Consider the following 24458-nt stretch of genomic DNA (forward strand, 5'->3'; position numbering starts at 1 on the left):
TGCCAGCTCTTTCTGGGATTTTTATTTCTTTAAAATAATTCATACAAATGGTTACAGTCACAAACATGATTTTAACCAAAATATTGCTAGCTACCACATCAGCAGGACGGCACCCGTGGGCCGGGCGCTCCGCCCTCGCGGCTCAGGGACAGACGCCACGGCCCCGCGCTCTCCTCTCCAGCCGCCTCGCGAGGCCGCCTTCGTTTGGAACAAGGGGGTTCATGCCAAAATTAGGAAAAACAGCCTTTGTTTTGTTTTTCTAAATTATTCTAAAAATAAGACAAGCAGGTAGAAAAAACAATGCACTGTGTGGCATGAAAAGAAAGAGGGAAGGAGTCATTGTCCTGAGAAGTTTGCCAACTGCCTGCTAGGGGCGCGCTCCACACACAGAGGGAACCGCTGTGAAGCCGGCTGGACGGAGCCCCCGGTTCCCGCCGGCCGACAGCTAAGCAAACAGATCCTCTGTAACGCTCTGGACTGTACACAGACGGAACATTCATGATAGAATTAACTACTAACTTCTTTTGCTTTAACGAGGACGCAAAGGACACAGGGCAGCGGCCCCTCGGGGCGGGACAACTACAGTCGACGCGGGGAGGCCGGGCCACCTCGCAGGCCCGGCGCCCGGACAGTCTCAGGAGTGCCGTGGCCGCTGAGGGCGCACACGCCTGTCCGAGGGCGCAGCGCTCCGCCCGGGCTACAACTGGTCACTCGCGTGGTCTCTCTCCGCCTCGGGCTTGACGGTCTGGCCGGGAGAAGGCGCATGGGGTGGGTGGGGTACGGGGGGCAGGCCGTGCGACAGGGACATGGCGCTAGGGACGAGGCCCTCCACGGCGGCCGGGATGCCGCTGGGGGCCACGCCCACCACACCCGGAGGGTACCTGCTGGGAGAGGAAGGGCGCCCGTGAGGCCGGCTGGAGGGGCCCGGGCCAGGCCCTTCCTGGCTGCAGCACCAAGTCTGGGGCCAGGGGGCTGCTCCTGAAGACTGCCTGCCGGGAAGAACCCCGCCCCAGGAAGATGGGCTTGTGCCCGGCCCTGGAGGCTGCCTCCGCGGCCCACCAGCCCCCGCTCACCTGTAGGCGGCCCCATTGAGCTCGGGGTGCACCACAGCAGGGTCCATGCTGGCCCAGTGGGTGGCGGCCGTCAGGTGGTCCTTGTTCACACAGTTCTTCAGGCTGTCGGGGATCCGGCCTGGGACACACGGCAGATGGGAGGGACAGTGTTTGCTGTAAGCAGCCTCCACCAAGTGGACCCCGGGAGCGTGGGGCCCGGTCAGGGACACGGGCTGCCCCCATGGGAGCTCAGGCTGCAGGGGCCTGGAGGCTGTGCCTCCCTCCCCTCCCCCAAGGGCCCCTCCCCTGAAGGTCTGGGCACAGTCACTCTTGTAGCTCAGGGACCCCCAGCCCCGAGCAGCTGTCCTCAGCTCACTGATGGCCCCCAACCCTGCTGGCTTGGTCTGGGATTTCAGAGACAGGCGGACAGGGCCCAGCCTTGAAAGCTTACAAGTATATCTGACTTTTCAAAAGATGAGAAAGAAAGACACACATGCTGAAACTCCCAGAGGCGATGGTGAGTGGGCGTCACAAACATGGCCGGGGCCTGGGGCTCAGGGGTCTGCTGGGGCCTAGACATCGGCCAGCCCTGGGTGGGTCAGGCCCCACTCCAGGCCCCCACCAGCCCACCTGTGATGGCTCTGCGGATCTCCCGAGCCGCCTCCTCGCGCATCTCGATGGACGCCTGCTCGCTGTACCAGGCCGCGTGCGGGGTGCAGATCAGGTTGGGTGCGTCCTTCAGGGGGCCCTGGCTAAAGCTACAGGGTACACAGCAGGTCAGAGGCCCAGGCTGGGCAGGGGGGCCTTCCCCAGGCCTGGAGTCACACCCCACCCTCTGCCAGACTCGGTGGCCCCCCAACAGGCAAGCCTGCCCCGGCTCCTGACAGCAGAGGGGGAGGGGCCTGCACTGGGGAAAGGTTGCTGGGCCCCTCCCTGCAGGGGGCTGAGGGCTCTCAGACCCCAGGCCCACTCAGCACTTCTGTGCTCTCCAGGGCTGCAGGCCCACAAGTGTGTCTCGGCTGTGGAGCCCCTGTGCGTGACCACACGTGGCCAGCTGCCTCATGCCCCCAGGCAAAGCCTGGCCACTGTGGCCCTGGGCACTCCGCAGGATGCCTGAGCCCCTTCCCTCTCCAGGAGGCGCAGGGGACTGAGAGCCTCCCTGGCCCAGGCATTGGCCTCCCAGTCTCTTGAGACCTGGCTGGGGCCCTGGGAGGAAAGTCTGCCCAATGTGGGATCTCAGGCTGAGAGTCCTTCCGTGTCCTTGGACCCCAGCTGCCCAAGGCCAGGCCTGGAGACCTCTCGCAGGCACCGGGGCCCCACTCCCTCAGCACTGTGAGGCCCTGCGGCCATGAGGCTAGGCCACTTCGGGGACTGCAGGGCACCGCCGGAGGCACCTGAAGGGCTCCGACTCGTGCACATCCAGGGCTGCGCCACGGATCCGCCCCTCCTTCAGGGCCTGGGCCAGCGCCTTCTCATCCACCAGGCCGCCTCGGGCTGTGTTCACCAGGAAGGCCCCTTGTCTCATCTGTGAAGACACAAGACAGAAGTGTAAATTAAGAGGTGGCCTGAAGACCACCCCCCACTGGCTCTGGTTCAGGGTGAGAGGACACCCCTGCTCTGAGGCTAGCGGTTTCTTGTGACCCCGATCTCACCCCAGCTAGGCCCGCCCTGCCGGCCATCAGCTCAGGCAGCCCTTCCTGGATCAGTTCTCGCCTGTTCTGGCCTTATACCCAGTTCTCGGGGACAGCATGGCGCTGACCAGTGCCCACGAGGCCCAAAGCCCCCAGCTGGGAACAAAGGCGTGGCCTCACCCTTCTTGGGGCCCGGCGGCCCTGGGCCAAAAGCAATCAGGGCATGCACACACGAGAATGTGTACACACACATGTGCACATAAACACACATACAAGGGCTCACACACAGCCACACGAAGGTGCACACATCTGGGCCAACAGACACATGTCCACATAGGTGCGCGCACCTGTGTGCACACACGTACATGTACACACATTTACCCACACCCACGTGTGTGCACCATGCACGCAGGTGAACACATACAAGCCTGTGTGCACACAGCCACCTGTGAGGCCTGGAGCCTGCGGGCCAGGGGAAGGAAGTCTGGGACCCTGGAGGGACCTGTGCGGTGGGCGGTGGCACCACAGGAGCAGCTGTCAGGACCCATCCGCCACCCAGCGTGTGCCTGGCGCCGGCCAGAGCGGGTGGGGCCCCGCCACCCCCCAAGGCCCAGGCTCCCGCTCTGGGAGGGCGGGCGCAGACCTGCTTGACGGTGAAGTCGTTGACGAGGTGGTGGTTGTGCTCGTTCAGGCCGCAGTGCAGGCTCACACAGTCGCTGTGGAAGAGCAGGTCCTGCAGGGTGCTGACGCGCTGCAGCCCCAGCGCCCGCTCTGTGCCGTCCGGCAGGTAGGGGTCATAGAAGAGCACGCTGAAGCCAAAGGCCTTGGCCCGCAGAGCCACTGCCTGCCCTACGCGGCCTGGGGGGGGAACGGGGCGTCACCATGCGCTGTGCACCTCCCCGCCCCGGCTTCTCCATCTGCCCAGGGTGACCCCAAGGCGCCGGTTCCCAGAAGCTGAGCGGGGGGGGGGGGGCCGAGGGGGGCAGGACAGGGCTTCGGAAAGGAGAGGGCAGTGGGGTGGGGGCGGTGGTGTTAGGATTTGTCCCTGCACCCTGGAGGCTGAACCCCCTGACCTCGACCCCCACAAAGGCCAGGGGTCAGGGGGTGTTCGGAGCCCTTCCCTGGGATGGCGCTCTGCCCTGGCCACAGCAGGGCAGCTCCTTTAGGGACCCCCTCATGGAGCCCCGCTCCCTCAGAGCCTCGGACTTCAGCGAAGGTGGAAGTGCGCCGGCACAGAGACCCCCAGGAGGGGCGCCAGCCCGCGAGGCCGGGCAGCAGGGGCCTGGGTCCTGCCAGGGCATCCAGCCTCAGGGGCCGAGGATCGGGCACCCGCAGTCACCTCGCGCCCCTTCACCTGCGTCAGCGCCCCGTTCCGAGAATCCAGAAAACCCGAAGCAGGTTTCCACTTTTGTGAAAGTAGGTGAAGAGCGCAAATCGCTTTCAGCATGTTTTGCAGCTGCCTTGGGGCCCCTTCCTTTCCGGGGCCCGCGGGTAGCATCTGAATGTGGAGCAGCGCCGCGGTGACCACAGCTGTAGCAGGTGCTTCTCCACTCTCCGCCCCTGTGGCCACGGAAGGGACGCTCTGCTCTCGGGCAGCGAGGAACCAGAGCACAGGTTCCGGGGTCACCAGGGGGCGAGGCGGGGGGCGAGGTAAGGGCCTGAGCCGCGAGCAGGAGCCACGGTCCCAGGGCAGCCGGGCCGGGCACTGGATGAGAGGCAGACTTGGGGACCACCCAGCCCTCCCGGGTGGTCACCCCTACACTGGGCCCCACTGAGTCTCGTGACCAAAGCCACCCACAGAGATGACTCAGCCCCAAATCCACTTGGCCAGGCACACCCGCTCTGCTCACTTCTTCAACCGTGTGGGCGGGGGCCCTGGGGTGGGAGGTGCCGTCCTTGCCCTCAGACCTTCCCATGCGTCTGGGGAGTTGGAGCCTAAGTGCTGGGTGCACGGTGCTCACAGGGCTATGGGGCTCTGACCAGTGCGGCGTCCGTGTGCACACGTCCAGCAGGACAGTGACTCGTGTTGGGGAGACACCCCCATGGCCCACAGACGTCAGTGACCCCAATTCCCTGCACTAATGCAGGCACGTCCGTCACTGAGATGACCCAAAATGCCTCCGAAATTCCCCCATTGCTACGCGAGGCGCTGCCTTTGCTGTGGACAGCCGACAGGGCGGTCAGTGGGGGAGAACCCTCAGGAAACAGCATGCCGGGGAGTCCCAGGTGGACAGGGTGGCAGTTCTCAGGCAGGCTGGGTTTGGCCGGGCTCCGAAGCAAACAAGAAAGACGCTGGGCAGTGCAGGGTGGCCTCATGTGCAGGAGCTCCCCCCACCGACCCCTGATAGCCCCGCCCTCCACACTCACCTCTCCCTCCTAGCACCTCCTACTGCCCCCAGGGTGCCACCCGCCCCAACGGGCCCCCAATGTGGCTCCATCCCCAGGATAGCTGCCTGCAGAGTGAGTGATCGGGTGGGTGGAAGACGGAGCAGACCTCCCCCCAGCCAGGCAAGGCTCAGAGCAGGCCCTCACCTGAAGGCCATGTCCACTCAGCTGTCAGGAGGACAGGTGTGTGAGCGTGTGCATGACCCCATGGGCATCTGTTGGACACCTGCGTGTGCGTGAGGCCTGTACCTGGTGTTCCTGGGGCAGGAGGGGCCCGCACAGCCTCCGAGGCAGAGACACCTCACCCCCTGTCTCACCCCTGCTGTGCTGTGGCTGGGGAACTGTCCTGGGGAGGGGATCACCCCAGGTGGGGGGCCGTCCAGCAGCACGGCCAAGCCCCAGCCTCACTGTCCCCAGAGCCCCCAGCGCACCTAGTCCAATGATGCCCAAGGTCTCTCCGCGGATCCTGGCGGCTCCGGAGGCCACTTCCCGGATCTGCTCGACACTCTGGACCCGCGTGCCTTCCCGCAGTGCCTGGTGCAGCCAGGTGGTCCGGCGGTACAGGTTGAGGATATGGCACATGGTGGAGTCGGCAGTCTCCTCCACGGACGCGGCCGGCACGTTGCAGACAGCGATGCCTGGGGACACAGGACACATGTGGGTGGTCACTGGGGCCCGTCCTGTGCTTCACCTGTGACAGGCTGTGGCCCTGGGCCTGGAGACCACCTGCCACGGGACCTTCCAGGAAGGGGTCACAGCCAGGCCACCACTGCACAGGCACCGCCCCTCCTGCCCCCAAGGCCCCGTCCTACTGGCCCCTCAGCACAAGCAGCTGCATCAGTAGAGCCTGCCTAGAGCCTCGGCCTGGCGTGGACCTGGCCCTGCCCCCCACCCACCATCTGCTCGTCCCCCGCACCTGCTGTCTCCCCAGTGAGGCAGCGGCACCTGGCGGCCAGGACGGCGCTGTGTTGACCCTTGGGCCACCCCAGTGCCTGGACATTGTCTGACAGGCAGACGGACCTCGCACCACTTTCCCAAAGCACCTCGGCTCACCAGGAGAAGTACATCCAGGGCGGGTGTAGGGGACACTGGGCGAGATCAGACCTGGACCATCTGTCAGGTTTGGGAACAAAACTGCCACGGGACAGTGAACCAGGTCCTGGGGGGCCTTGACAAGGATGCCCACGTGGCACAGCCCAGACTGGCCCGGAGGAAAGACGGATCCCGAGCCTGAGAAGTCACAAGGGAGTGAGAACCAGCCCTGGGAACGGGAAGAAACCCCAGACACTGCAGGTGCCTTCCTGGGGGCACTGCCCAGGGACAGGTGGCAGTGTGGGTGGGGGGATCCCAGCTGTGCGTGTCGCCGTGGGCACCAGGGGCTGGCACGGGGGCAGAGTGAACCCTGGGACGGGTGGCGACAGACAACGTGAAACCGTTTTCACCCTGCAGGCCTTGAAGATACAGCCTAGAAGCAAGGACATCAGAGGCTGCTGTCTACAACGGGGGGCTGAGCCCACGTGTCCTCACTTTACTGCAGAGCCGTAACTGGCACAGGAAAAGAAAAGGAGAGACGAAACCAGAGCAGCAGAGAAAGTGGGAGGCCAAACCCAACGTAGCACAGTCACCCTGGTTCAGGAACCGAGTCTCACGTGTGTGCACGAACGCATGTGGGCGGGACTGCAGGCACCAGCAGGCATGCACTGCATGCACACGCTCGTGTGTGTCCTGAGCCTCGACACCAACGTCCTTTCCCACAATGTCTCGTGGATGGGGACGGAGGACCCCTCGCCTGGGCTGGCGCCCCGGCCCCTCGGTCTCCAGAAGCAGAGATGGGTGCGCGCTGCCCATGACAAGCTTTCTGAGGATGGCAGCTGCAACCCTGTGACCACCCCAGGGGAGCTGGCGTGGGCCTCAGGCTGCAGCCGCAGGGATGCCGGCCCCCAGGCCACCTCCAACCTGGCAAGGAGCTGCAGCAGGGCTCTCCCCTCCCCAGGGAAATCAACGGACAAAACAAACGACAAGGTTGCACAGAGGAAACAGCACACAGGTTGCAAAGGGAACGCGGGACTGTCCTACCTAAATCCCCAGCCGACTTGATGTCGATGTTATCAAAACCGCTACCGATTCGGACGATTATCCGAAGGGCCTTGAACTTCTCCAGGTCCTCCCTGGTCAGTGTGATGGTGTGATACATCAGTGCCCCCACGGCCTCGTTCAGCACCTGCAGGGAAAGCAGAGCACGGTGAGCACAGTGGGGACTGGGCAGTGGGACGCCTGCAGAGCCAGATGCTGGCCTGCTGCTCCCAGACTCCAGCTGCCCAAGAACCAGCCCGGACGCTGCTTCCCCTCCAAGCCTGGCCCCTGGCTGGGTCAGTCCCCAGTTCCCGCAGCTTCCCAAGCAGCCTCCTTCCCTGTGGGCACTGCACTGTGGACCCTCTCAGGGGAAAGCCGCCTGATCCCAGCTTGGAAGGTTTGCAGTGACTGGGGGTGACTGCTCTGACAAGAAACTTGTCGAGGACACCGAGGGTCCCAGCCCATCAACTCAGAAGCGAAGGAGGGGCAGAGAAGACGTAGGTGGGTGGGCACCAGACACAATGGATGGAAAATGCTGGGAAGCCCAGTAGCATCTGTAACCCCTAGCCCCTGCCAATGGGGTGGGAGTCACGGAGGCACCTAGACAAACTGCTGCCAAAACAAGTGCAGCCCGAGGGCCGGTAATGCTGCCACGATGCCGGGAGCCGCGGGCAGGGGCAGAGCTCCTGGGGCAGCGAGCACGCTCTGCCCAGCACGACCCCCTCCACACACAGGTGGAGGGTGGATATGCCGAACCCGCCCCTCAGTGCGCAGAAGGCGCGGCCTCCAGGGCAGCCCTGCGCGTCCCACGCGGAAGGGCACTCCTCCCAGATGGGCGAGGAGCAGCCACAGCCCCTGGGCACTACCCACTGCGCCACGATCTGGGCAGCTGCCCAACAGCCCCCTCAACCCCAGGCACCTGAAGGGTGTCAAGGTCTGGCGGGGCCCCAGGAGGGTCTACGTGGGTGGACCTTGCGTGCGGAGATCGGCCCGCGAGAGGGGCCTTGCCAGCCGCAGGCCCTAGGGCGGCCTGAGAGCTGCCTCTGTGCCCCTGGACCACCCCCACACGGGGCTCCGGGCGGCCCTGGACGCCTATCCCGCGGTGTCCGCGTGTCCAGGCGCAGCTGCTGCAGGTGAAGCCATGGGCAAGTTGAGCCAACATCTCACGAGTTTGGGCAGCACAGCGAGGCCTGCCCAGGACCACGCCCCACGCGGAGCCGCTACCTGCGCATGCGCACGGGCTGACCCCGCCCCCTCCCTTGGAGGAGCCCCGGGGTCCGCGAAGGCCAGGAGCTCGGCCAGCGCCGGCCCGGCCCGAGTGGGGCGCACCCTGCTCCTGGGCACCTCCCCGCGCCTGGCTCTTAAGCCCACCCACTACCGACACTTGCTTCTAAGGGCGGAGCTCCTGGCTCTGCGGGATACAGGGGAGGGGGCGATGGCGCAGGTCCAGGAGGGCGGGGGCCTACACCCCAGAGCAGTGAGCGCAGGGCCACAGCGATCTGAGCCACGACTTGCTCTGGCCACAGCCAGAGCCCCAGATACCCAATTTCTGGGCTCAAGGGCTGGGCCCACCCCATCCGACCTCATCATGTAATCCACGAGGTAGCTGGGGGACGCAGTTTGTTCCTCCCTAACGGGATGTTACAATCGATGACCTCTCAAATTCAGTGAAATGCACAGGCCTCTGGGAACCCGTGGTGGACGAGTCGGCTGTCCTTGCAGCCTCTGGACTGAGCTGCCTGTGCTGACCAGGGAGGCCAACGACGGGCGTGCTGACCCTGGGGCCCTGGGCAAGGGAGGCTGTGGACCATAAGGGGCCACACGTGAGCTGCATAGACCAGAGCTGATGTGGTGAGTGGGATGGAGGGGTGTGGAGTGTGGGAAGCAGGGCTCAAGACTGCAGCCTGCAGTGAGACCAGCTGCCCTAGGCTCAGCCCTGGTATGGATGGCCACCCAGAGTGCAGTTTCCCTTGGGGCTGGCATGGAGGACACGGCCTTAGGGGACCAAACAGAAAGGACCAAGGCAGAGATAGCAGAACGGCGGGGCAGAGGGAGCCTGGGGCCCCCTTCCGCAAGCACCAGTCTGGCCAGGGCTTTTCCAAGAAAGGCATGGGGCACCGTAGGCCCATGTGTCACCTCCTTCCCGGCAGACACCAGGATTCCCAGCTGCTGGAGCCGGGGAGCTGCTGAGCAGGTGCAAGAACGTCCCACTGCCCACGTCCTGAGAACCGCCCTGGGAAGGCGTTGAGGCCGCACGGGAAGACCTCGCGTCTTGACGGGACGGGGTGTGGGTGGGGTAAGGGCCAGCGTGTGCCGGCAGAGCAGCAGTGAGAGCCCATGAGGGGCAAAGAAGCTAATGAGCATGTGGGGCGAGGGAACAGGAAGTGGAGACGTCACCGGAGCTAGGGCAGCGCACACGGGGAGGGCCCCGGGGGCAGGGGGACTCAGCTGGTGAGGAGGGCCCCCAGGCAGGTGGGCAGGTGAGGGGCTGCATGCAGAGATCTACTGACGTCCACTGTGGGCAGGCACAGCTGTGTATTAAGACGCACAGGTCAGGAGGGGCAGCCCCAGGCTCGGGGACAGGCAGATCGGGACGAGGAGGCACCGGACGGGAACCCAGGTCTCCGGCCTGGGCAGCTGGACATGCGTAGGCCGCGGCTGAGATGCGCGTGCAGAGGATGGGCTGGGCAGGCGGGACAGGGAGCTTTCACAGCATGGGTGTGTGTGCGGGGGCAGCCTGTCCGTAGCACTTCAAGGCGTCGTCGTCTCTGGTGCCCTGTGTTACGTCCAACACAGATGGCCCGTGACTGTCTCGAGTGTCTGTAAAGCTGAGGAGCTGGCGCATTGCAGTAAAAACCCGAGTGCTGGCTTCTTTCCCTGAGGTGGGAAGTAAGCGGGTCACTGCAGGTCCTCTCCAGCTCTGGTCCACAGTGCTCCTCCCCTCGGCTCTGAGCGCACAGCCCTGGGCATTCCCAACTTCAGAATGCTCCCGGTGACACGTGCTGTCTGCATCCATCACTTGAACTTGTATTTCTGGGTGTGACCCGCCCATGTGCATTTCTTGGTAAATCATCTTTTTCGTGCCTGGTCCTCTCTCAAACCTCAGGGCACTAGATGAAGTGTTCCCAGTGGACACCTCCCGGAGACCAGCCCCTGCCCCTGCAGGGCCGCCATCCTCTGTCCAGACTCCAGGTCCACAAGCCTTGCTGGTTCGTGTTCTCTCTCGTGGCTGCAAAGTGATTGTGACACCCCGGAAATGGCATCCACCTCCCAGGAGCCACCCCAGCAGCTCCCCAATGTCCTCTAGCAGCTGCAAAACCAGTGAGTGACTGAGTCGGTGTCCTCTGATCCAGAGAGGGTAACAGGGCCTGCCTGAGGAGTACTCACAGGGCACCACCCCAAAGGAAGGCCAGGAAACGGCATTCTGGAGCTGAGGCTCCCCTCCAGCCATCACAGGACACGCATGGCTGCGCTCAGGAGTTCCAGCGACTTCTCCCGCATCCTTCCGGGAGCTGGGTTCTGTGAAGCAGCCAGGGGCCCGGGGTGACACTCCCTGATGCTCCAGGGTTTCTCAATGACAAACGGCTCAGCGTGGAGGGACAGCAGGCTGGAGACCTCACGCTCCAGACTCTGACGGAACCGCCAAAGTGCCACCCAAACCAGCAGCAGCCCACATGCCTCCCATTCTCGCAGTGACGGCCAGGCTGCACCTGGAGTCCGAGTCCCTGGGAACAGGGACAGTGTCACCTGCTTCTGGCCTGAGCACCCCTCCCCCAACCACTTCCTGCTGGGATGTCTCCTTCCTCGTGATCGAGGAGTCTGAACGTCTTAGCTGTTAACACTCTGGCCAGACACGGGCTGCAAACACCACCCCTCACTCCCCTGCTTTCCAGTTTTGTGTTGCCTCGAGACTGTTTCAACTGCCTTGTAACCAGATGGCCCCTTCCCTGTACACGCTGGCTGCCTGCAGACCTGCCCCATCTGGTTCTGTCCTGACCAGGGAGCACGGCTCCTCTAACACTCGGTGAGGGTGGGTGCCCACGCCAGCCGTGCCCGGGGACCTGAACGTGGGGGCATGAGGGCAACCCCAAGGCTCACAGGCTCACCAGTCCTCTGCCACTCCCAGTGTCCTCAGGTCTCCTGGGGCAGGGGCTGTTTTGGGGTTTCTGTCCCTCCTGCCGACGGCCACCCCACTACTAGCCACAAAGCCTGTTTCTGCATTTTTTTCTGGATTTTTATTTCATTTCTTACCTGGCCTCCCTCCTGGGACTGGCTCTTTGCTCTGACGAGGCCCCCACTGGCCCCTTCAAGATGCTCTCCCCGTAGGCCTGCAGTCCTTCCCACAGCAGCCCCTGGGGACCGAGCCGGCTCCCCGGGCAGCGCCCCTCCCACCCTGGCCCGGCCTCTCGACAAACCACCGTTTAGGGACCCCAGGCCTTCCTCTTCCGAGGCTGCCGCCCCCTCTGTGGGTGCCTGATTTTCTCCAAGGAGCTGCCTGAGAGGACGGCTGAGGAGCAAGGCCCCCAGCGGGTCAGCACGTGAGAAGCCGCAGTCCCGGGCTGCAGACCCTCTTCCTGCAAGCTTCAGTGTGCCCAGTGTGGGCCTGGTCTGAGCTCGGCCCCCACCCCCGGCCTTGGTGAAACCAGAGCTCCAAAGGTAGGGCGTCTGTGGGCCCCGGCGCTCCTCCCAGTATGTGGTGGGAGAGCTGCAGCCCCTACTCGGCTCCGGAAGATTTCCTCACGCTGTGGTGCTCACACCACTCTCTCTTCTTCTGTGACACTTGGATAACGTCCAACGTCCAACCAGCTGTGAGGAGGCAGAAACCCCGACCAAACACGACAGGGGAACCACGGTGAATCTCCTCCCAAGCCAGGGCCTGCAGACAGGAGGTTCAGGGAGGGCAGCTCTGCACCCGAAGCCCCCCCCACCTCTGCCGGCTGGACTGAGTCACGTGGCCACACCCGGCTGCACAGCATGGGGAGGGGCTGCTCGTCCCGGGCGGCTCTTCCACGGGGGCCGGGCTGCACCACCCCACCGGGCTTGGCCCCCCGGGGGGTCTGCCCCCTCTCCCTCGTCCTCGTCCCCTCCATCTTTCTTCTGGCCTTCCATGGACTGTTCTCCAAGCTTCCTGTGAAAACCTCCATTTTCTGCTCACACTGTAACTTCCAGGAGCTACTCCTGCTCTCCTGGGTTCCTCTCCTGCCCAGCGGGCCACCAGACACCTTCACACCTAAGGACACCAACGCGAGGCTTCCACACTCTCTTCTATCCAAAGCGGAACATTCTGCCCAGCAATGCTTCTCCTGCACATTTACCTGTTCTCTGACAGGCGTGGCCTTGGCTGTGGGGGGCGAGGGGGCCAGGGATGCTGTCCAGTCCACTGGCGAGGCAGGGCTGTCCCTGACCCTCCTTGCTTCTTTAAGTTTTATATTAACTTGTTCCAGTAGTTTGGGTGCATCACAATTTTGGAATAAAACGTTTTGTCTCAGTTTCCAAATTTACTTGCAAAGCTTGTTTTAATATCGCCTATGATTTTTGTAAATTTCTATCCACAAGTCTCTTTCATTCTGTACATTTGTTTTTCAAACAGCAAGTTTTAGTTTGAAAGAGTTTAAAATTCAGGAGATGTCGCCAACACGGTAAGAGGGCTCCCGGGGTCACGAGCCCAGACGTATGCATCTGTGCACAGCTCCATGTGACTTCGCCGCTACCCCAGGACACAGAGCAGGACTGCCCGTCTCCACAAAGCAGCACCCGAACCTGGCACCTCCACCTCCACCACTGCCCTCCTGTCCGGGAGGGGACAGCTGACTCCCGGGGCCCCTGCGCCTTCTTGCCCAGCGGGGCTCCCGGGTAGGACTGTGCCTGAGCTGAAGGCCCTCTGGTTCCGGCCACGAGGAGCAGAGCGGCTGCGACGTCACACGCGGCTTTACTGTGTGGACGTGTGGTGTGCTTCTCTGGGAGCAGCAGCGGCAGCGTGACTGAGGGTTCCGTGCTGTGTGCGGCCGCTGGCCACCGTTCCCAGAGGGGCTGCCCGGCCAGACCTCGGCCGCCGCCGCACTTTTCTCCTCGGCGGTCGCTGTCCTCTGCCACCTCCGGATGATCGTCAGCCTTTATCTCGGCAGGTTTTGCTCCTGGCCACCCCTCCCCTAGCTCCGAGACTGCCCTTGGAGCCCAGCTCCCCATGCGGGCCTGCACCCTGCGGCCCTGTGCCCCTTCCCGCCCCCCGATTCCCGACTGGCTGCCAAGTCTGCCCAGTAAATCCTCACTCTCAGCTTTGCTCCAGATCATCTCAGAATCCTCCTAGTCCTGTCCGTTGCTTTGAACACTCGCAGGTCCTCATGCTGCTCTCCAGCTCGGTCTTTGTGCCCCGGTTGTGACAGCAGCCGTCCCAGCAGCTCCCGGGGGTCCCTCCTCGCACCTTTATCTCTGCTGGCTTTCACTCAAAGTCCTCACCTCTGCTAATGCCTGGTCACCTCAGACTGTGTGACAGACACTGTGCTACAAAACCATTTATAGAGACCATCTGAGGCCCAGGGCAGTGGTCTCTTCCCATCAAGAGAATGCATGCCCATGTTCCACCAGCCACCCGGGGCGGCGGTGCAGGTCGCCGACTATCCACGCTCAGGGCCTGAGGTGCACGTCCCGGGCTGGACGGCAGACACAAGGGAGCACTTGGTTCCGGCTCATCCTCCCTCCAGGGCCCCAGCAGAGAGCCAGGGGGAGGTCCAGCAGGCTCCATCCTCGGCTGGCCCAGAAGGCTGCCAGAGCCGCTGCTTTCAGCACAGCCCACATGCCAGGCCGGCTGCTGAGGCCTGTCCATCCCCGCGGAGTCTGGGCCTTTCCTGACCCTGCTGGCTCTCCGAAGCTCCTAGGCTGTCTCAGGAGAAACGTGGTTCTCAAGGACTCAGTTGGCTGCGACCACAAACAGAAACCAGGTTAATGGACTTCCCACCACGGGGAACCAGCTGATCTGAGAACATGAACCACGAAAGCTGCCTGGATGCTGCCCACCATGTGGCGCAGGCCCCAGGTGATGGGGACAGGGGACGCCAGTGTCCACCTCCAATACCGACCCCAGGTTCTGCTTCTGGGAAAGGGCTGCTGTGATGGAGACACGGTCCCCCTGCTGCACCAACAGGCCACTCCCCATTACCTTCTCGTGGATCTCCTGCGTGGACTGCGCGTCACAGAAGGCCACCGTGGCCACGTCCTTCAGGATGGGCATCTCCACCGTGCAGTCCCGGCCGTCCAGCAGTGCCACCAGGGGCCGGGGGTGCAGGGGCCCGTTCATGATCGGGGGTCGGACGCCTGAAACGACAGGGCCAGACACTCAGCCTCCCGGTGCGGCGCAGCCAGGCAGCCATCCCAAGCACCTGTGATTTCCATGTGTCCAGACACAGGATCTTTCTCAACAGTGAGCTGAAAATCAAGGAGGAAACAAACTACCCTTTGCTTCAGCTCCCAGCCGCCCGGGCAGCCCTGCCACCCGCCTGATGCCAGGAGAGGCGGGCAAATCAGAAGTAACAGGCTTTGGGGACGAGCCCATGGTTTCTCCTCTGCCTGAGGCCACAGCGTGCTGCCCAGAAACCCCACAGGGACCCCCGCCCCATCCAGTGCTGCTCCTGTACACAGGTTTGAGGGACAAGAAACAGTGCAGAGCTAGATGGGGGTTAAAACTCCAGAAAACGGGCAGAACCACTCACGTTCCCAAAAGACAAGGTTGAGGATCATTAAACACTTGTCCTTCCAGACGAGAGGCAGTGGCGCCTCATGTGGATCCAGGGTGGAGACGTGAGGGCCCACAGGAGACACACATTAGCCCTGCTAAAGCTTGGCCGCGGACGGCCCACGCAGCCCCGGGCACGCTGCAGCCAGCATGGGGGCGGCACCAGGTGTGCAGGACGAGAACCCAGGCATGGTGACTGCACGCTTTCCCAGGGCCCACAGCCACCTGCCAGCAGCCACAGCTCCCGAGGGCACGCCGCTCACACCCGACCTTCAGACGGCGACGGTCTGCAGACCAGAACCCCAGGAGCGGTGTGTCCAGGCCACCCCTCCAACACGCAGTCAGCAGAGAGCAAAGCGCCACAGACGTGCAGAGAACAGCGACTTTCCACGTGAAACTGCTACCTGGCCTAGCGTGTGACCCCCCCGCCCAACATCCCTCAGCTTTTATTTTCATAAACATCCAACCACAACCACGGTGCATGAACCAAGCCTCCAGGGTCCGCGGCGGCGTCCTGGCCATCACATGGCTGCACAGCCTTGTGCGGAACTGCCGGGGAGAGGACGGCGGGGCGCGGGCGGGCCCGGCAGTGAGCGTGGTGAACTCTCGATGGAGGGCACTGTGCTCGGCGGGGCTGCCCCGGACACCAGGCCTCCCGACCACGTAGCTGGTGCCGGACCAGGTCTTGGGGCCCAGCAGCAACGCCCAGAGCCACAGCGAGTCCGCAGAACCTCTGGCTGCGGCCTGGCCGAGCTCTCACAGCCTTGAGACTCCTCTCGACGGAAACGAACCACGTGGCACACGTGAGCCCGACCCCTGGGCTCTTTCCCAGAAATGCGGCCGCACTCCCTCTGGGAGGGCCCTGTCCTAACCCACCGCACCGGGGGACGGGGCACCGGCCTCGAGCAGCTGCGCACTCCAGCAGCCCCAACCAACCTGACATCTCTTAATATGGGCTCAGCTTCCACCACCATGAATTCGCCTTTCAACGCGCTCTATCTTCAGAATCCCAGGGCAGAACTGCGTCCTGTCACTGCGTCCTCATCCCACGGCTTTAATCGTCTTGAACCAAAGCTCCTAGGCTCCTGTCCACGGCGGCCACCGAAGCCCGCGCCGGGTCAAAGTCTGACTAAAAATTAAACACAAGAGACACGTTAAACACCACTCAGGAGTGACAGGAACGCACAAGCTCCAGGCGGTCCGTGGAGGCAGAGCTGTCCCTGCGTCCTCGACCCCACGCCTGCAGCTGCCAGGCTGGGACCTACCTGGATTCAGGCCTGGCCAGCGTGCCCAGGACGCCCACCCAGACGCCTCTAGGATGCACACACTAGGAGGCAGGGGCCCTGGGGCGCAGAGAGGAGGGCACAGGGAGTGGGTCTGCAGCCAGTTCTGGAAGCTTCCATCTCGTGTGGCCAACCCTTCCTGGGCCCTTTTCGCGGGGCAGGGGCAGGGAGCCCAGACAAAGCCGCCAGGCAAGAGGCCTTGGGACGCAGACCTTGACACGGAGGCCACTTTCCCACGTCCCCCACGGAGGCCCCTAGGCGGGGGCTTCCCCGGGGCCCACGTGAGATTCAGGCAGGGTCCTCCTGGAAGTGCCGCACGGCCCAGCCTGAGGGGCAGCACACGCGGGTCCCAGGCCTTTCAGGGGCAGGGATCCAGGAGGTTTATGGGGCTGGGAGCAAGCACAGAGCGACCAGGCCCCGGGAGCGCGCCGGCCTTTCCTGGGTACCTGGCGAACACTCGGCTGAGACCGCCGCACGGGCGCTGAACCTGACGCGCCAGGGTAGGTAGGCCGTACTGACCGGCACTGGCAACGCTACATGTGCACCGTGAGGTCAGGCCACGAGGAGGGCAGCACCATGGACCAGGCACCCTGGCCCCCTACCTACTGCTGGCCACAAGGAGACCGCAGCCAGGGACAGGCCTGCAGCCTCTGGAACGTGTGCGGCCCTCCCCTTTGCTGGACCCCAGCCTGCAGCCTTCCCGGGACCCAGTGGACAGAGCCGATGCTCAGAGACCCAGCTACCTCACAAGCCGCATGCAGGTGGGCGGCGGGCCCTGCCATCTGATTGTGAGCCTCGGCGGGGTCAGAGGGCCTGCCCCTCCAGGCCACCCCAGCCACGCTCAACTCGCAGAACGCCCTGAGCCCGCCCGTCCAGTCTGTCCCAGCGAGACTCCGGCGTCTCTGTTCCTGCATCGAGAGCAGATGTACTTTGTGACCCAAACCTTGGAAGCACCGGGATGCTGGCTGAATGGACTCAATGACACAGGGACTGCGCTGGCCCAACAGGCCCCAGCCAGGCCAGCTGAGCGCAGCCACACGTAGCCGGGGTCTAAGACGCACTGCTGGGTGTCCGCTGCCTGAGGGCCTCGCCGTCTGCAAACGTCTCCCCTCAATTCCCGCTGGGGGCTCCAACCCCCATCCTGACAGTGTCACTGCCCACTGGGGACACCTGGTCACAAAGGACACGGCGTGTGGCTCCCCGCCAGCCAAGCAGCAGCTCACAGGCTTTTCTCTCCTCAGTGGCCCCCTCCAAAGGGCGCTGGGGCCACGCTGCGGGGGAGAGGGTCCTGGAGAGCAGAGCCGGCAGGAAGCCCTGCGCCAAGCCTGGTCCCCTTCTCACTCCCTCATGGCTGCCTGCGCTGGGGACCCCCGACCGCCAGCCAGGCCCCCTGGCTGCCCGGGCTGAGCGCCCCTCCCCTCCCTCATCTTCCCAGGGCAGGTGGTCAGGACCTGCTAGGCCCCAGCCCCGTGCCCACCACGCCTGCTCTGCGTGCAGCCTCCACCAGGCCCGAGCCCTCAGGACACGCTGGGATCCTCCTTGTCACGTCTCTCAGAAAACAACACGGAACGTTTGCACGCTGCAGATGGCGGACCCTCCTGATTTACCTCCTTGGAGAACGTGCTGGATGAGTCGTGAAACAGCAGGTATCACCCCACACCCTGTAAACCAAGACGCGGCCCCCAGGGGCTGCCTAAGGGACCCCGAGTGACTGTCCTTGGGCCCCAGGCCTCCTCCCTCGAGGCCAGCCCCTCTCTCCACCTGGTCATCACAGGAGGCTCAAGGGGACAGTGATGGATGCGGGGTGCCAGGACTGGGGGTCAGGGCTTTCTGGGGCCCAGGCCTCACTCCTGCTGACCCCACCCCAGCTGGGATGGGCAGTGTCGGCTGAAGTGGGGCTTCCACCCATGGCCCTGACTAGGCAGAGGCAGCAGACAGCACCACGGGACCCCAAAGACCTGCCACCCACGCCTGACCACCCCACCACCTCTTCATGCTCCCTGCTCTCCAAAATCACCCCCAAACTTATCCCAAGTAGCAGGGGAGCCCCGGCAAGGCTGCAGCGGTCACCTCCGCTGGCCGCAGCCTGCTGCCCTCCCGCAGAGGGTCCCAGCCAGCTGTCTCCTTAAATCCTAGAGAAACCAGGCCAGACGCACCAGAAAGCAAAGAGGGTGCCCCAGCCAGCCTTCCTGGTCACTCGAGGCCCCCAGCAGTCAGCAGCGTCCCCACCCCCCTGGGCTGGGGCTCACGCCCCATGAGTGAGGCACAGGACCTGCGTCCTTACAGGCTTGGGGAGTGAACCAGACGCCACGGGCACTCCAGGTGTCCCCCAGCTCTGCCAGGTCCCCAGGCCAATCTCTCCGTGAGAACGACCTCAGAAGGAAGCTCTGCTCTGCTGGTGCTGAGCGCTGGACAAAGGACGGCTGTGTCCTGCCCTGCAGAGGAGCAGCCAGCATGCGTGGAGCTCTGAGGCCAGCCTGGACAGACAGAGAGCCCCAGGCAGGTTTCAGGCCCAACGTGCAGACTGGAGGCAACCTCTGGTGGGCACTGCAGACGGACGGGGATGAGTCTGGCTCCTCCTCTGCGGCCCCAGCCTCGGTGCCCCGTGGGCAGGACGGCAGCACCTACGGGGCCGGAAGGGAGCCAAGCCCAGCAGCAGCATGTGGTACAGGAACCCGACTGTCCACCGGCTTGAAATAACAGCAAGGCCACAACCGCAAGAAGCTCCAGGCTAGTGCCGCCGACGTTCACAGGTGAAAATGCTCAGCTCTACCCTGTTTCCAGAAATAAGCCAAAGGCCCCACAAGGGCTCTCACTGCTCAGAGTAGCAAGAGGAGAGCCTCCAGACACGGGGTGGCGGGGTGAGCTGACAGGTGATAAGGGGAGGCCAGGGGGCCGGCAGCACGGGCCCAGGGAGGGGAGGGCCGTGGTCAACCTGAGAGCGCGTCAGCAGTCAGCCCAGGGACCTGAGGGCCCCCAGGCCACCTGTACCTGCAGCACCTTCTACAGCCACTGCTGGCCACACACCCCGACCCTGGCACCAAAGGAGGCCTTCTGCCCGGGAAGGGAGGGAAGGGACAGAAGGACGGCTGGGGGAAGCAAGGCCTGGGGCCAGCAGGCGTTAACGCGGGGGGGGGGGGGCACGGTGGCAGGCAGGGCCAACTCCCACACCCCTGGTGAGTGGAGTCCCACCGGCTCCTCATTTTACAGACATGGGGCAGGGGGAAGGGATCCAGCCCCCAGAGCGCCCCAACTCCTGCCCAGCTCCGCCCACAGGCTGCCTGCGTGCTTGAGACCTGTCTTCAGCCACGGCTCCCTAGGTGTGGTACCCTCCCAGGGACCAGAGCACAACTGGCACACTCTGGGCTCACCTGAGTTGCTGGGCTCCCCCCTCCATCACAGCATGTCCCTGGTCCCTGGTCCTGGTGCCTGCAGGAAGCCTGGGGTCCTGACAACCCTGCCCCAGGCCAGACAGCGCCCCAGCTCCAGGCCCCCCTGCCTCCTGCAGCGCAGGTGAGCATCTCAAACTCAGCGCCCCCAGAACTTGCCCCGAAACAGTCCCCGCTTCCTCTCCAGCCCCAGTACCTGGCCTACCCCCCAAATTCAGGGTCAGGGTCTCTCACCCTACGTCCCATCCAACGGCCAGTCTCCCTGGTCCCCTGTGCTCCCCTCTCTCCACCTGGCACCCGGCCCAAACACAGCGGCCCCCGGTACTGCAGCCAGAGCCCACCCCACGCCGCACACCCCTAGGCACGGCTGCTGCCTCACCACCCTTCCCAGTGACACCGGCCCCTCCCTGACCCATGGCTTGACCCCGTCACACCCTCCTGAGAGCCACCTCCCGAGACAGGGGCCCCTGCATTCCCAAACCCTGGCCCCGTCTCAGAGCATCCCTCTGCAGCCCGCCCCCTGCACAGCCCCATCCTGGCACTGGGCGAGGCCGGCCCGCAGACCAGGCGCCGAGGCCAGTAAACCTGCATGGGACGATGCGCTGGCCTACTGATTCATCAGAATCAAAAAGGCGTCCCAACACGTGCTGCACATAAAGGGTACAAAACCAGTGGACGTGGCACCAAGACCCTTCCGCACGCGAGTCCACCTTTTACCTCTTTTGCTCAGCTCATGCCCACATGTATGCATGGGCCCCGCAGGCTTTACAACCTGGAGAGTCCTCATGGAAAGAACGTGGCTCATCAAGAAGCACCCCATGACTTAGAGTACATGACCTTCCTGCTTCTAGGAGTGATGTCTCACGGCCGCTCCAAGGAGACCCCTGTGGAGAGCCCCCTCCAAGGCCTGACCTCACAGCTGGATGCGGAAGTCGGAGGGTTGGAAAGACCTGGAGTCAACGGCCAGCCCACTGGAGACACAGCCTCAGAGACAGACGCACGGCCTGACCAGTGTGCCAAGGGCACTGGGCCTGCCTCCCACAGGACGCGGTCCACAGTTGGGAGGGTCCACAAAGGCTCCCCTTAGGGCCGGGGTGCCAACCCCACCAGCAGGCTTGTCGGGATTTCTTCCAAGCCATTCCAGGCTCTAGAGCCCCTGGCCAGTCTGTGGCCGGGCTCAGGGCTGATGGGGCCAGGAGGGACCACCTCCCAGAGGCAGCACAGGCGGTAACAACTCAGCAGCGCTGAGCCTCCCCACTCCCGCATGACAGGCACTCAAGACCCTTGCATGGCAGGCCCTCAGGGCAGACCTGGGAGGGCCCCGTAGAAGCACGCGGCCCGCAGCTGAGCTTCTGGAGGAAAGGTCCAGGCTGTGACCTGCCGTCTAGGGGTGGAGGAAAGCACGGCTCGGATCACCCTCCCACCCAAACGGATCAAGGTGTAGGGCTGGATGGGGCCACCCAGGGCTTTGAGCAGGCCTCCCGCAAAGCGAGGCCAGGACCCAGCCTGGCATGGGCCTCCAACAGGACCAGCTGGGGAAACTTACTGCAGGATTAAAAAAAACCTCAGACAGCCACCTCTGCCCAGGACCTCCACATCAGGGAGCCAAAGCCATGTGCAGGCACAAGGGAGGGGCTCTAGCAACACACGGCCTTCCCCCCTCCCCTCACTTGACTGGCAATAACCCAGGGCTCTGACACAGGACGCTTGGGGGCAGGTGACACGTCATCGCAAAGAAAAGCCCCAGCGCAGGCCTAAGGCCTGCTTGCAGCCAGCTGCCCAAAGGCCACCCATGGCCGAACCCAAGGGCCCTGCTCCCACAAAGAGGAGTTCAGCTGGGGCTGAGGCCCTCTGGGAAGCATTTAACACCTACCATGGAACAGCTCGCTAGAGAATCACACCTTCACACGGACGTGCACAGGGTTGGGTCCAGCCTCCCCAGGCGTGAGGCTGAGCTGCCCGCAGGATGGAACCCTTGACAGGGCAGGAGGGACCAGCCCCAGCCCCCAACCCCCAGACCCCCTCCCGGGTGTCCTCAGGCTGAAGAGGCCAGAAGGGGAACCCAGAACACAGCCAGGACAAAGGAAGGTCAAGTGGTCCAGGCAGCAACCCAGCCACCAGCCACTCCTTGGAATGAGAGGGAAGGGCCGGCAGGCAGGGCAGGAGGACTTGCCCACGGGCCTGACGCAGCTCCAGCCTCCCAAGACCGCGTAGAGATGCCCCAACCAAAGCACGCGCCCGAAGGTGGCACAGAACCTGACAGAAGAGCTGGGGGGAACTGACGGGCTGACCGACGGCCCCACAGGAAGCGCAGCCCCAGAGCAGCACCAGCACCTCTCCACGAGGCCCAGCAGGACCCACGATGTCAGCCTCCGCAATGCCCCAGAGGTCTAGGGTCGAAATGGGCCCCCCAGACCACACACATGGCCAGGCTGACATCCGGGGCAGCCAGGACAATGACTGAGAGCACACACAGCTGTGGGGTGCGGGGTATCGGCCCCGGCCCTGTGCTGCGCTGCCCCACCCACTCCCATCCCTGTCCCTGGTCCTAGCCCTGACACTGTCCCCCTCCCCATCCCTATCCCTGGCACACACTCCCTCATGCGGTTCCACCTCTTTCCACGTCACCATCCCCACTTTGCAGACACACAAAGAGAAGTCACATAAGGGGCCCAGGACCGCGCGCTGGTCAGGGCTCAGTCTGTGTTCCCCTAGAGACAGGTCTGTGCTTCTGTCTGCTGTGGTCACTCCTCCAGAGGCTCAGAGACGCTGCCCTATGCAAAGGTGGATGTACTGCACTGACACACAGGGCAGGTCTGCACCGGCTCCAGGCACACCAACAGTCCACACTGCCGGGGTCAGCTTTCTACCGAGTGTTCGCTTGTGTCTGCTTTTATACAAATGCAGTTCCCACTCTTGCAAAGGAGAGGGGGGTCCTGGCGAAGGGAAAGACGGGGCCTACGTGGTGTAAGAACACCTGCAGTCCTCGCGCCGGGAGCCACCATTCTCAGCCCATCTCTCCAGCCGCGCCGGAAGCTGGAGCTGATGAAGGGGCTCACCTGCCTGACGGCTCAATTCTGAGTACCCGGAAGAAAACCCATCCCAGCCCTCTTCTCCAAAGCAGGCGGTTCTCCCTCCCCACAACCAGAGGACAAAGCTGCCCTGGCCAATCACAGAGAACAGCATCACCAGGAAGGGGCTGCCTGGGCCAGGCTCCCAGCTCCAGTCGCTACCAGCTTAAAAAGGTCGTCCTCCCAGCAAGCCCAGGGGGGTGCCCTCCATCCCCTCAGGCACCAGCCAGAGAAAGCGCCGCCCAAACCCACAGTCCAGGTGCGGCGGCAGCCCCACCTTCCACAGGCCTGGGGAGCCCGCGGCCCTGTCTGCAGGCTCCAGGGGTAGGGCCATGGGGGAGGAAGCTGAGGGTGCCTCCCCGCCCGCGCCCCGAGGCGGCCCCAGCCTGGTGGCCGTAAGCCGCGAGGAACGCGGGCCTGGGAAAGGTGGCACGAGAGGCGGGCATGACAGGTGGGCACAGCGGCCCGCAAACCGACACCGCCCCGGGCCCCCGCCCGGCCTGCCACCCGCCCAGGCTCCGGGACCGCGGCGCTGCCCGGGCACGGAGAGTGCCTGCTTCTGACACTTTTCAAAACACGGAGGGAGCGAGGTGCCCGGGAACAAACGAGCGGGTCACGCCTGCTCGATTACTCAGGTGGAAACACGATGGGATCAGCGAAGGGGGCGGGTGTCCTGCCGCCGCCTCTGCCCGGCGAGCAGGAACGGCTCCCCCCGCCGCTGACGCATCACTTCAGACACTTTGAAAGTGGGTACAGAGCGCAAAGGGCGCACAAGCCTGCGGGGAGGCCGGGCGCCGGGGCCGGCGAAGGGGCGGCGTGCGCCGGTGCTTGGGGCCCGAGACCGCGGCCCCCGCAACGTCCCCCCGGCCCGCGGGCCGGCCCCGAAGGACGCGAGGTCACCGGCGCGCCGGCCTCCTTGCCAGGCCCCGCCAACTGGGGCCGAGCCGCAAGGCGGAGGGGCCGGCGGGACATGCACACCGCGTCTGGGGTCCCGGGTGTGGGAGTCCGGGGGTCCCCGAGCCCCTTTGTGTCACCTGCGCGGGCGGGCGGGGCGGCGGCGCGGCAGGCGCAGGCGCACTGGCACGCAGCTGAACGCGCACGCGCACGGCGCTCCTGTGGTCCCGCCCCGGGCCCGACCTTCGGCGCGCGGTCGCCGGCGCGCACGCGCACTCGCACACAAAGCCGGCGCCCCCTCCCGCCCCCGCGGCCCCGCCCCGCCCCGCCCCGCCCCCGCGGCCGGAAATGCGCGCGCGCGGCCTTACCGAGCGGCAGGCCCTTGTTGAGCAAGTGCGAGCTGCCCATTGAAAGGCGCGGGCGGCCGCGGGCCCCGACAAGTCCGGCGCGCTCCGCCGCGAGCCCGGCGCGTGAGGCGGCCTGGGCGCCGTCCGCTGCTCCACCCGCTCGCCTGCGCCCGGGCGCCGCCGTGCCGAGCCGCCGCGCCGCGCCAGCAGCCGCTCCACCGGGCGGGGACAGGGCGCGCGCGCGGGCGGGGCTTCCGGCGCGGCGGCCTTCTGTTTCCAGGCGCGGGCTTCGCGCAGGACCACGCGGGCGGCTGCTAAGCCGCGCCCGCCCGCCCCGCCCGGCTCCCCCGCCCCCGCAGGCCGCTCCTGCCGCACACAACAGCGGCCCCTTCCTGCCCGCTCCGGCACGCGCACTTGCTGAGAACCCGCAAGGCCCCACCTTCCAGCACATGCACCTGCCCCAAACAGGCCAGGCCCTTCATGCCCCGCGGATGCACACGCACCTGCCGGCACAAGAACTGGTACCGCACCTGCCAGGCCCCACCCGCCCGCCCACGCACACGCAACTGTCCCGACATGCACCTGCCCCGCACCTGCTGGGCCC

At 64.7% G+C, this 24458-nt stretch overlaps 1 protein-coding gene across 7 annotated transcripts; it reads right to left on the bottom strand.

Annotated features, from left to right (window-relative positions):
* On the bottom strand, positions 1-24099 carry CTBP1 (C-terminal binding protein 1). 7 transcript variants are annotated; one of them, XM_032492083.1, is made up of 11 exons: positions 23876-24022; positions 15807-15999; positions 14298-14452; positions 7145-7289; positions 5500-5706; positions 4038-4265; positions 3327-3541; positions 2447-2577; positions 1683-1810; positions 1074-1191; positions 1-884 (listed from the first exon to the last, which is right to left on the bottom strand). In XM_032492083.1, exons 2-11 carry the CDS (start codon positions 15811-15813, stop codon positions 698-700), a joined length of 1521 nt encoding a protein of 506 aa, XP_032347974.1. In that variant the 5' UTR covers positions 15814-15999; positions 23876-24022; the 3' UTR covers positions 1-697. The 7 variants fall into 7 exon arrangements, with proteins under 7 accessions (XP_032347974.1, XP_032347976.1, XP_032347975.1 ...); XM_032492085.1 differs by having other exon boundaries at positions 15807-15995; positions 23876-24004; XM_032492084.1 differs by lacking the exon at positions 23876-24022 and adding an exon at positions 23648-23668.
* Positions 24100-24458: the final 359 nt, after the last annotated feature.

Source organism: Camelus ferus, chromosome 2, assembly GCF_009834535.1.
Source record: "Camelus ferus isolate YT-003-E chromosome 2, BCGSAC_Cfer_1.0, whole genome shotgun sequence".
In the NCBI taxonomy this organism is placed as follows: domain Eukaryota; kingdom Metazoa; phylum Chordata; class Mammalia; order Artiodactyla; family Camelidae; genus Camelus; species Camelus ferus.

Bases quoted from the DNA above. Each gene is read 5' to 3' on its own strand.
- CTBP1 (XM_032492079.1), bottom strand. From the start codon at position 23,915: ATGGGCAGCTCGCACTTGCTCAACAAGGGCCTGCCGCTCG. The intron at 14,453-23,875 runs GTAAGGCCGCGC...CTGTCGTTTCAG, and splicing joins CAACAAGGGCCTGCCGCTCG to GCGTCCGACCCCCGATCATG. The intron at 1,192-1,682 runs GTGGGCTGGTGG...CGTGTGTCCCAG, and splicing joins GATCCGCAGAGCCATCACAG to GCCGGATCCCCGACAGCCTG.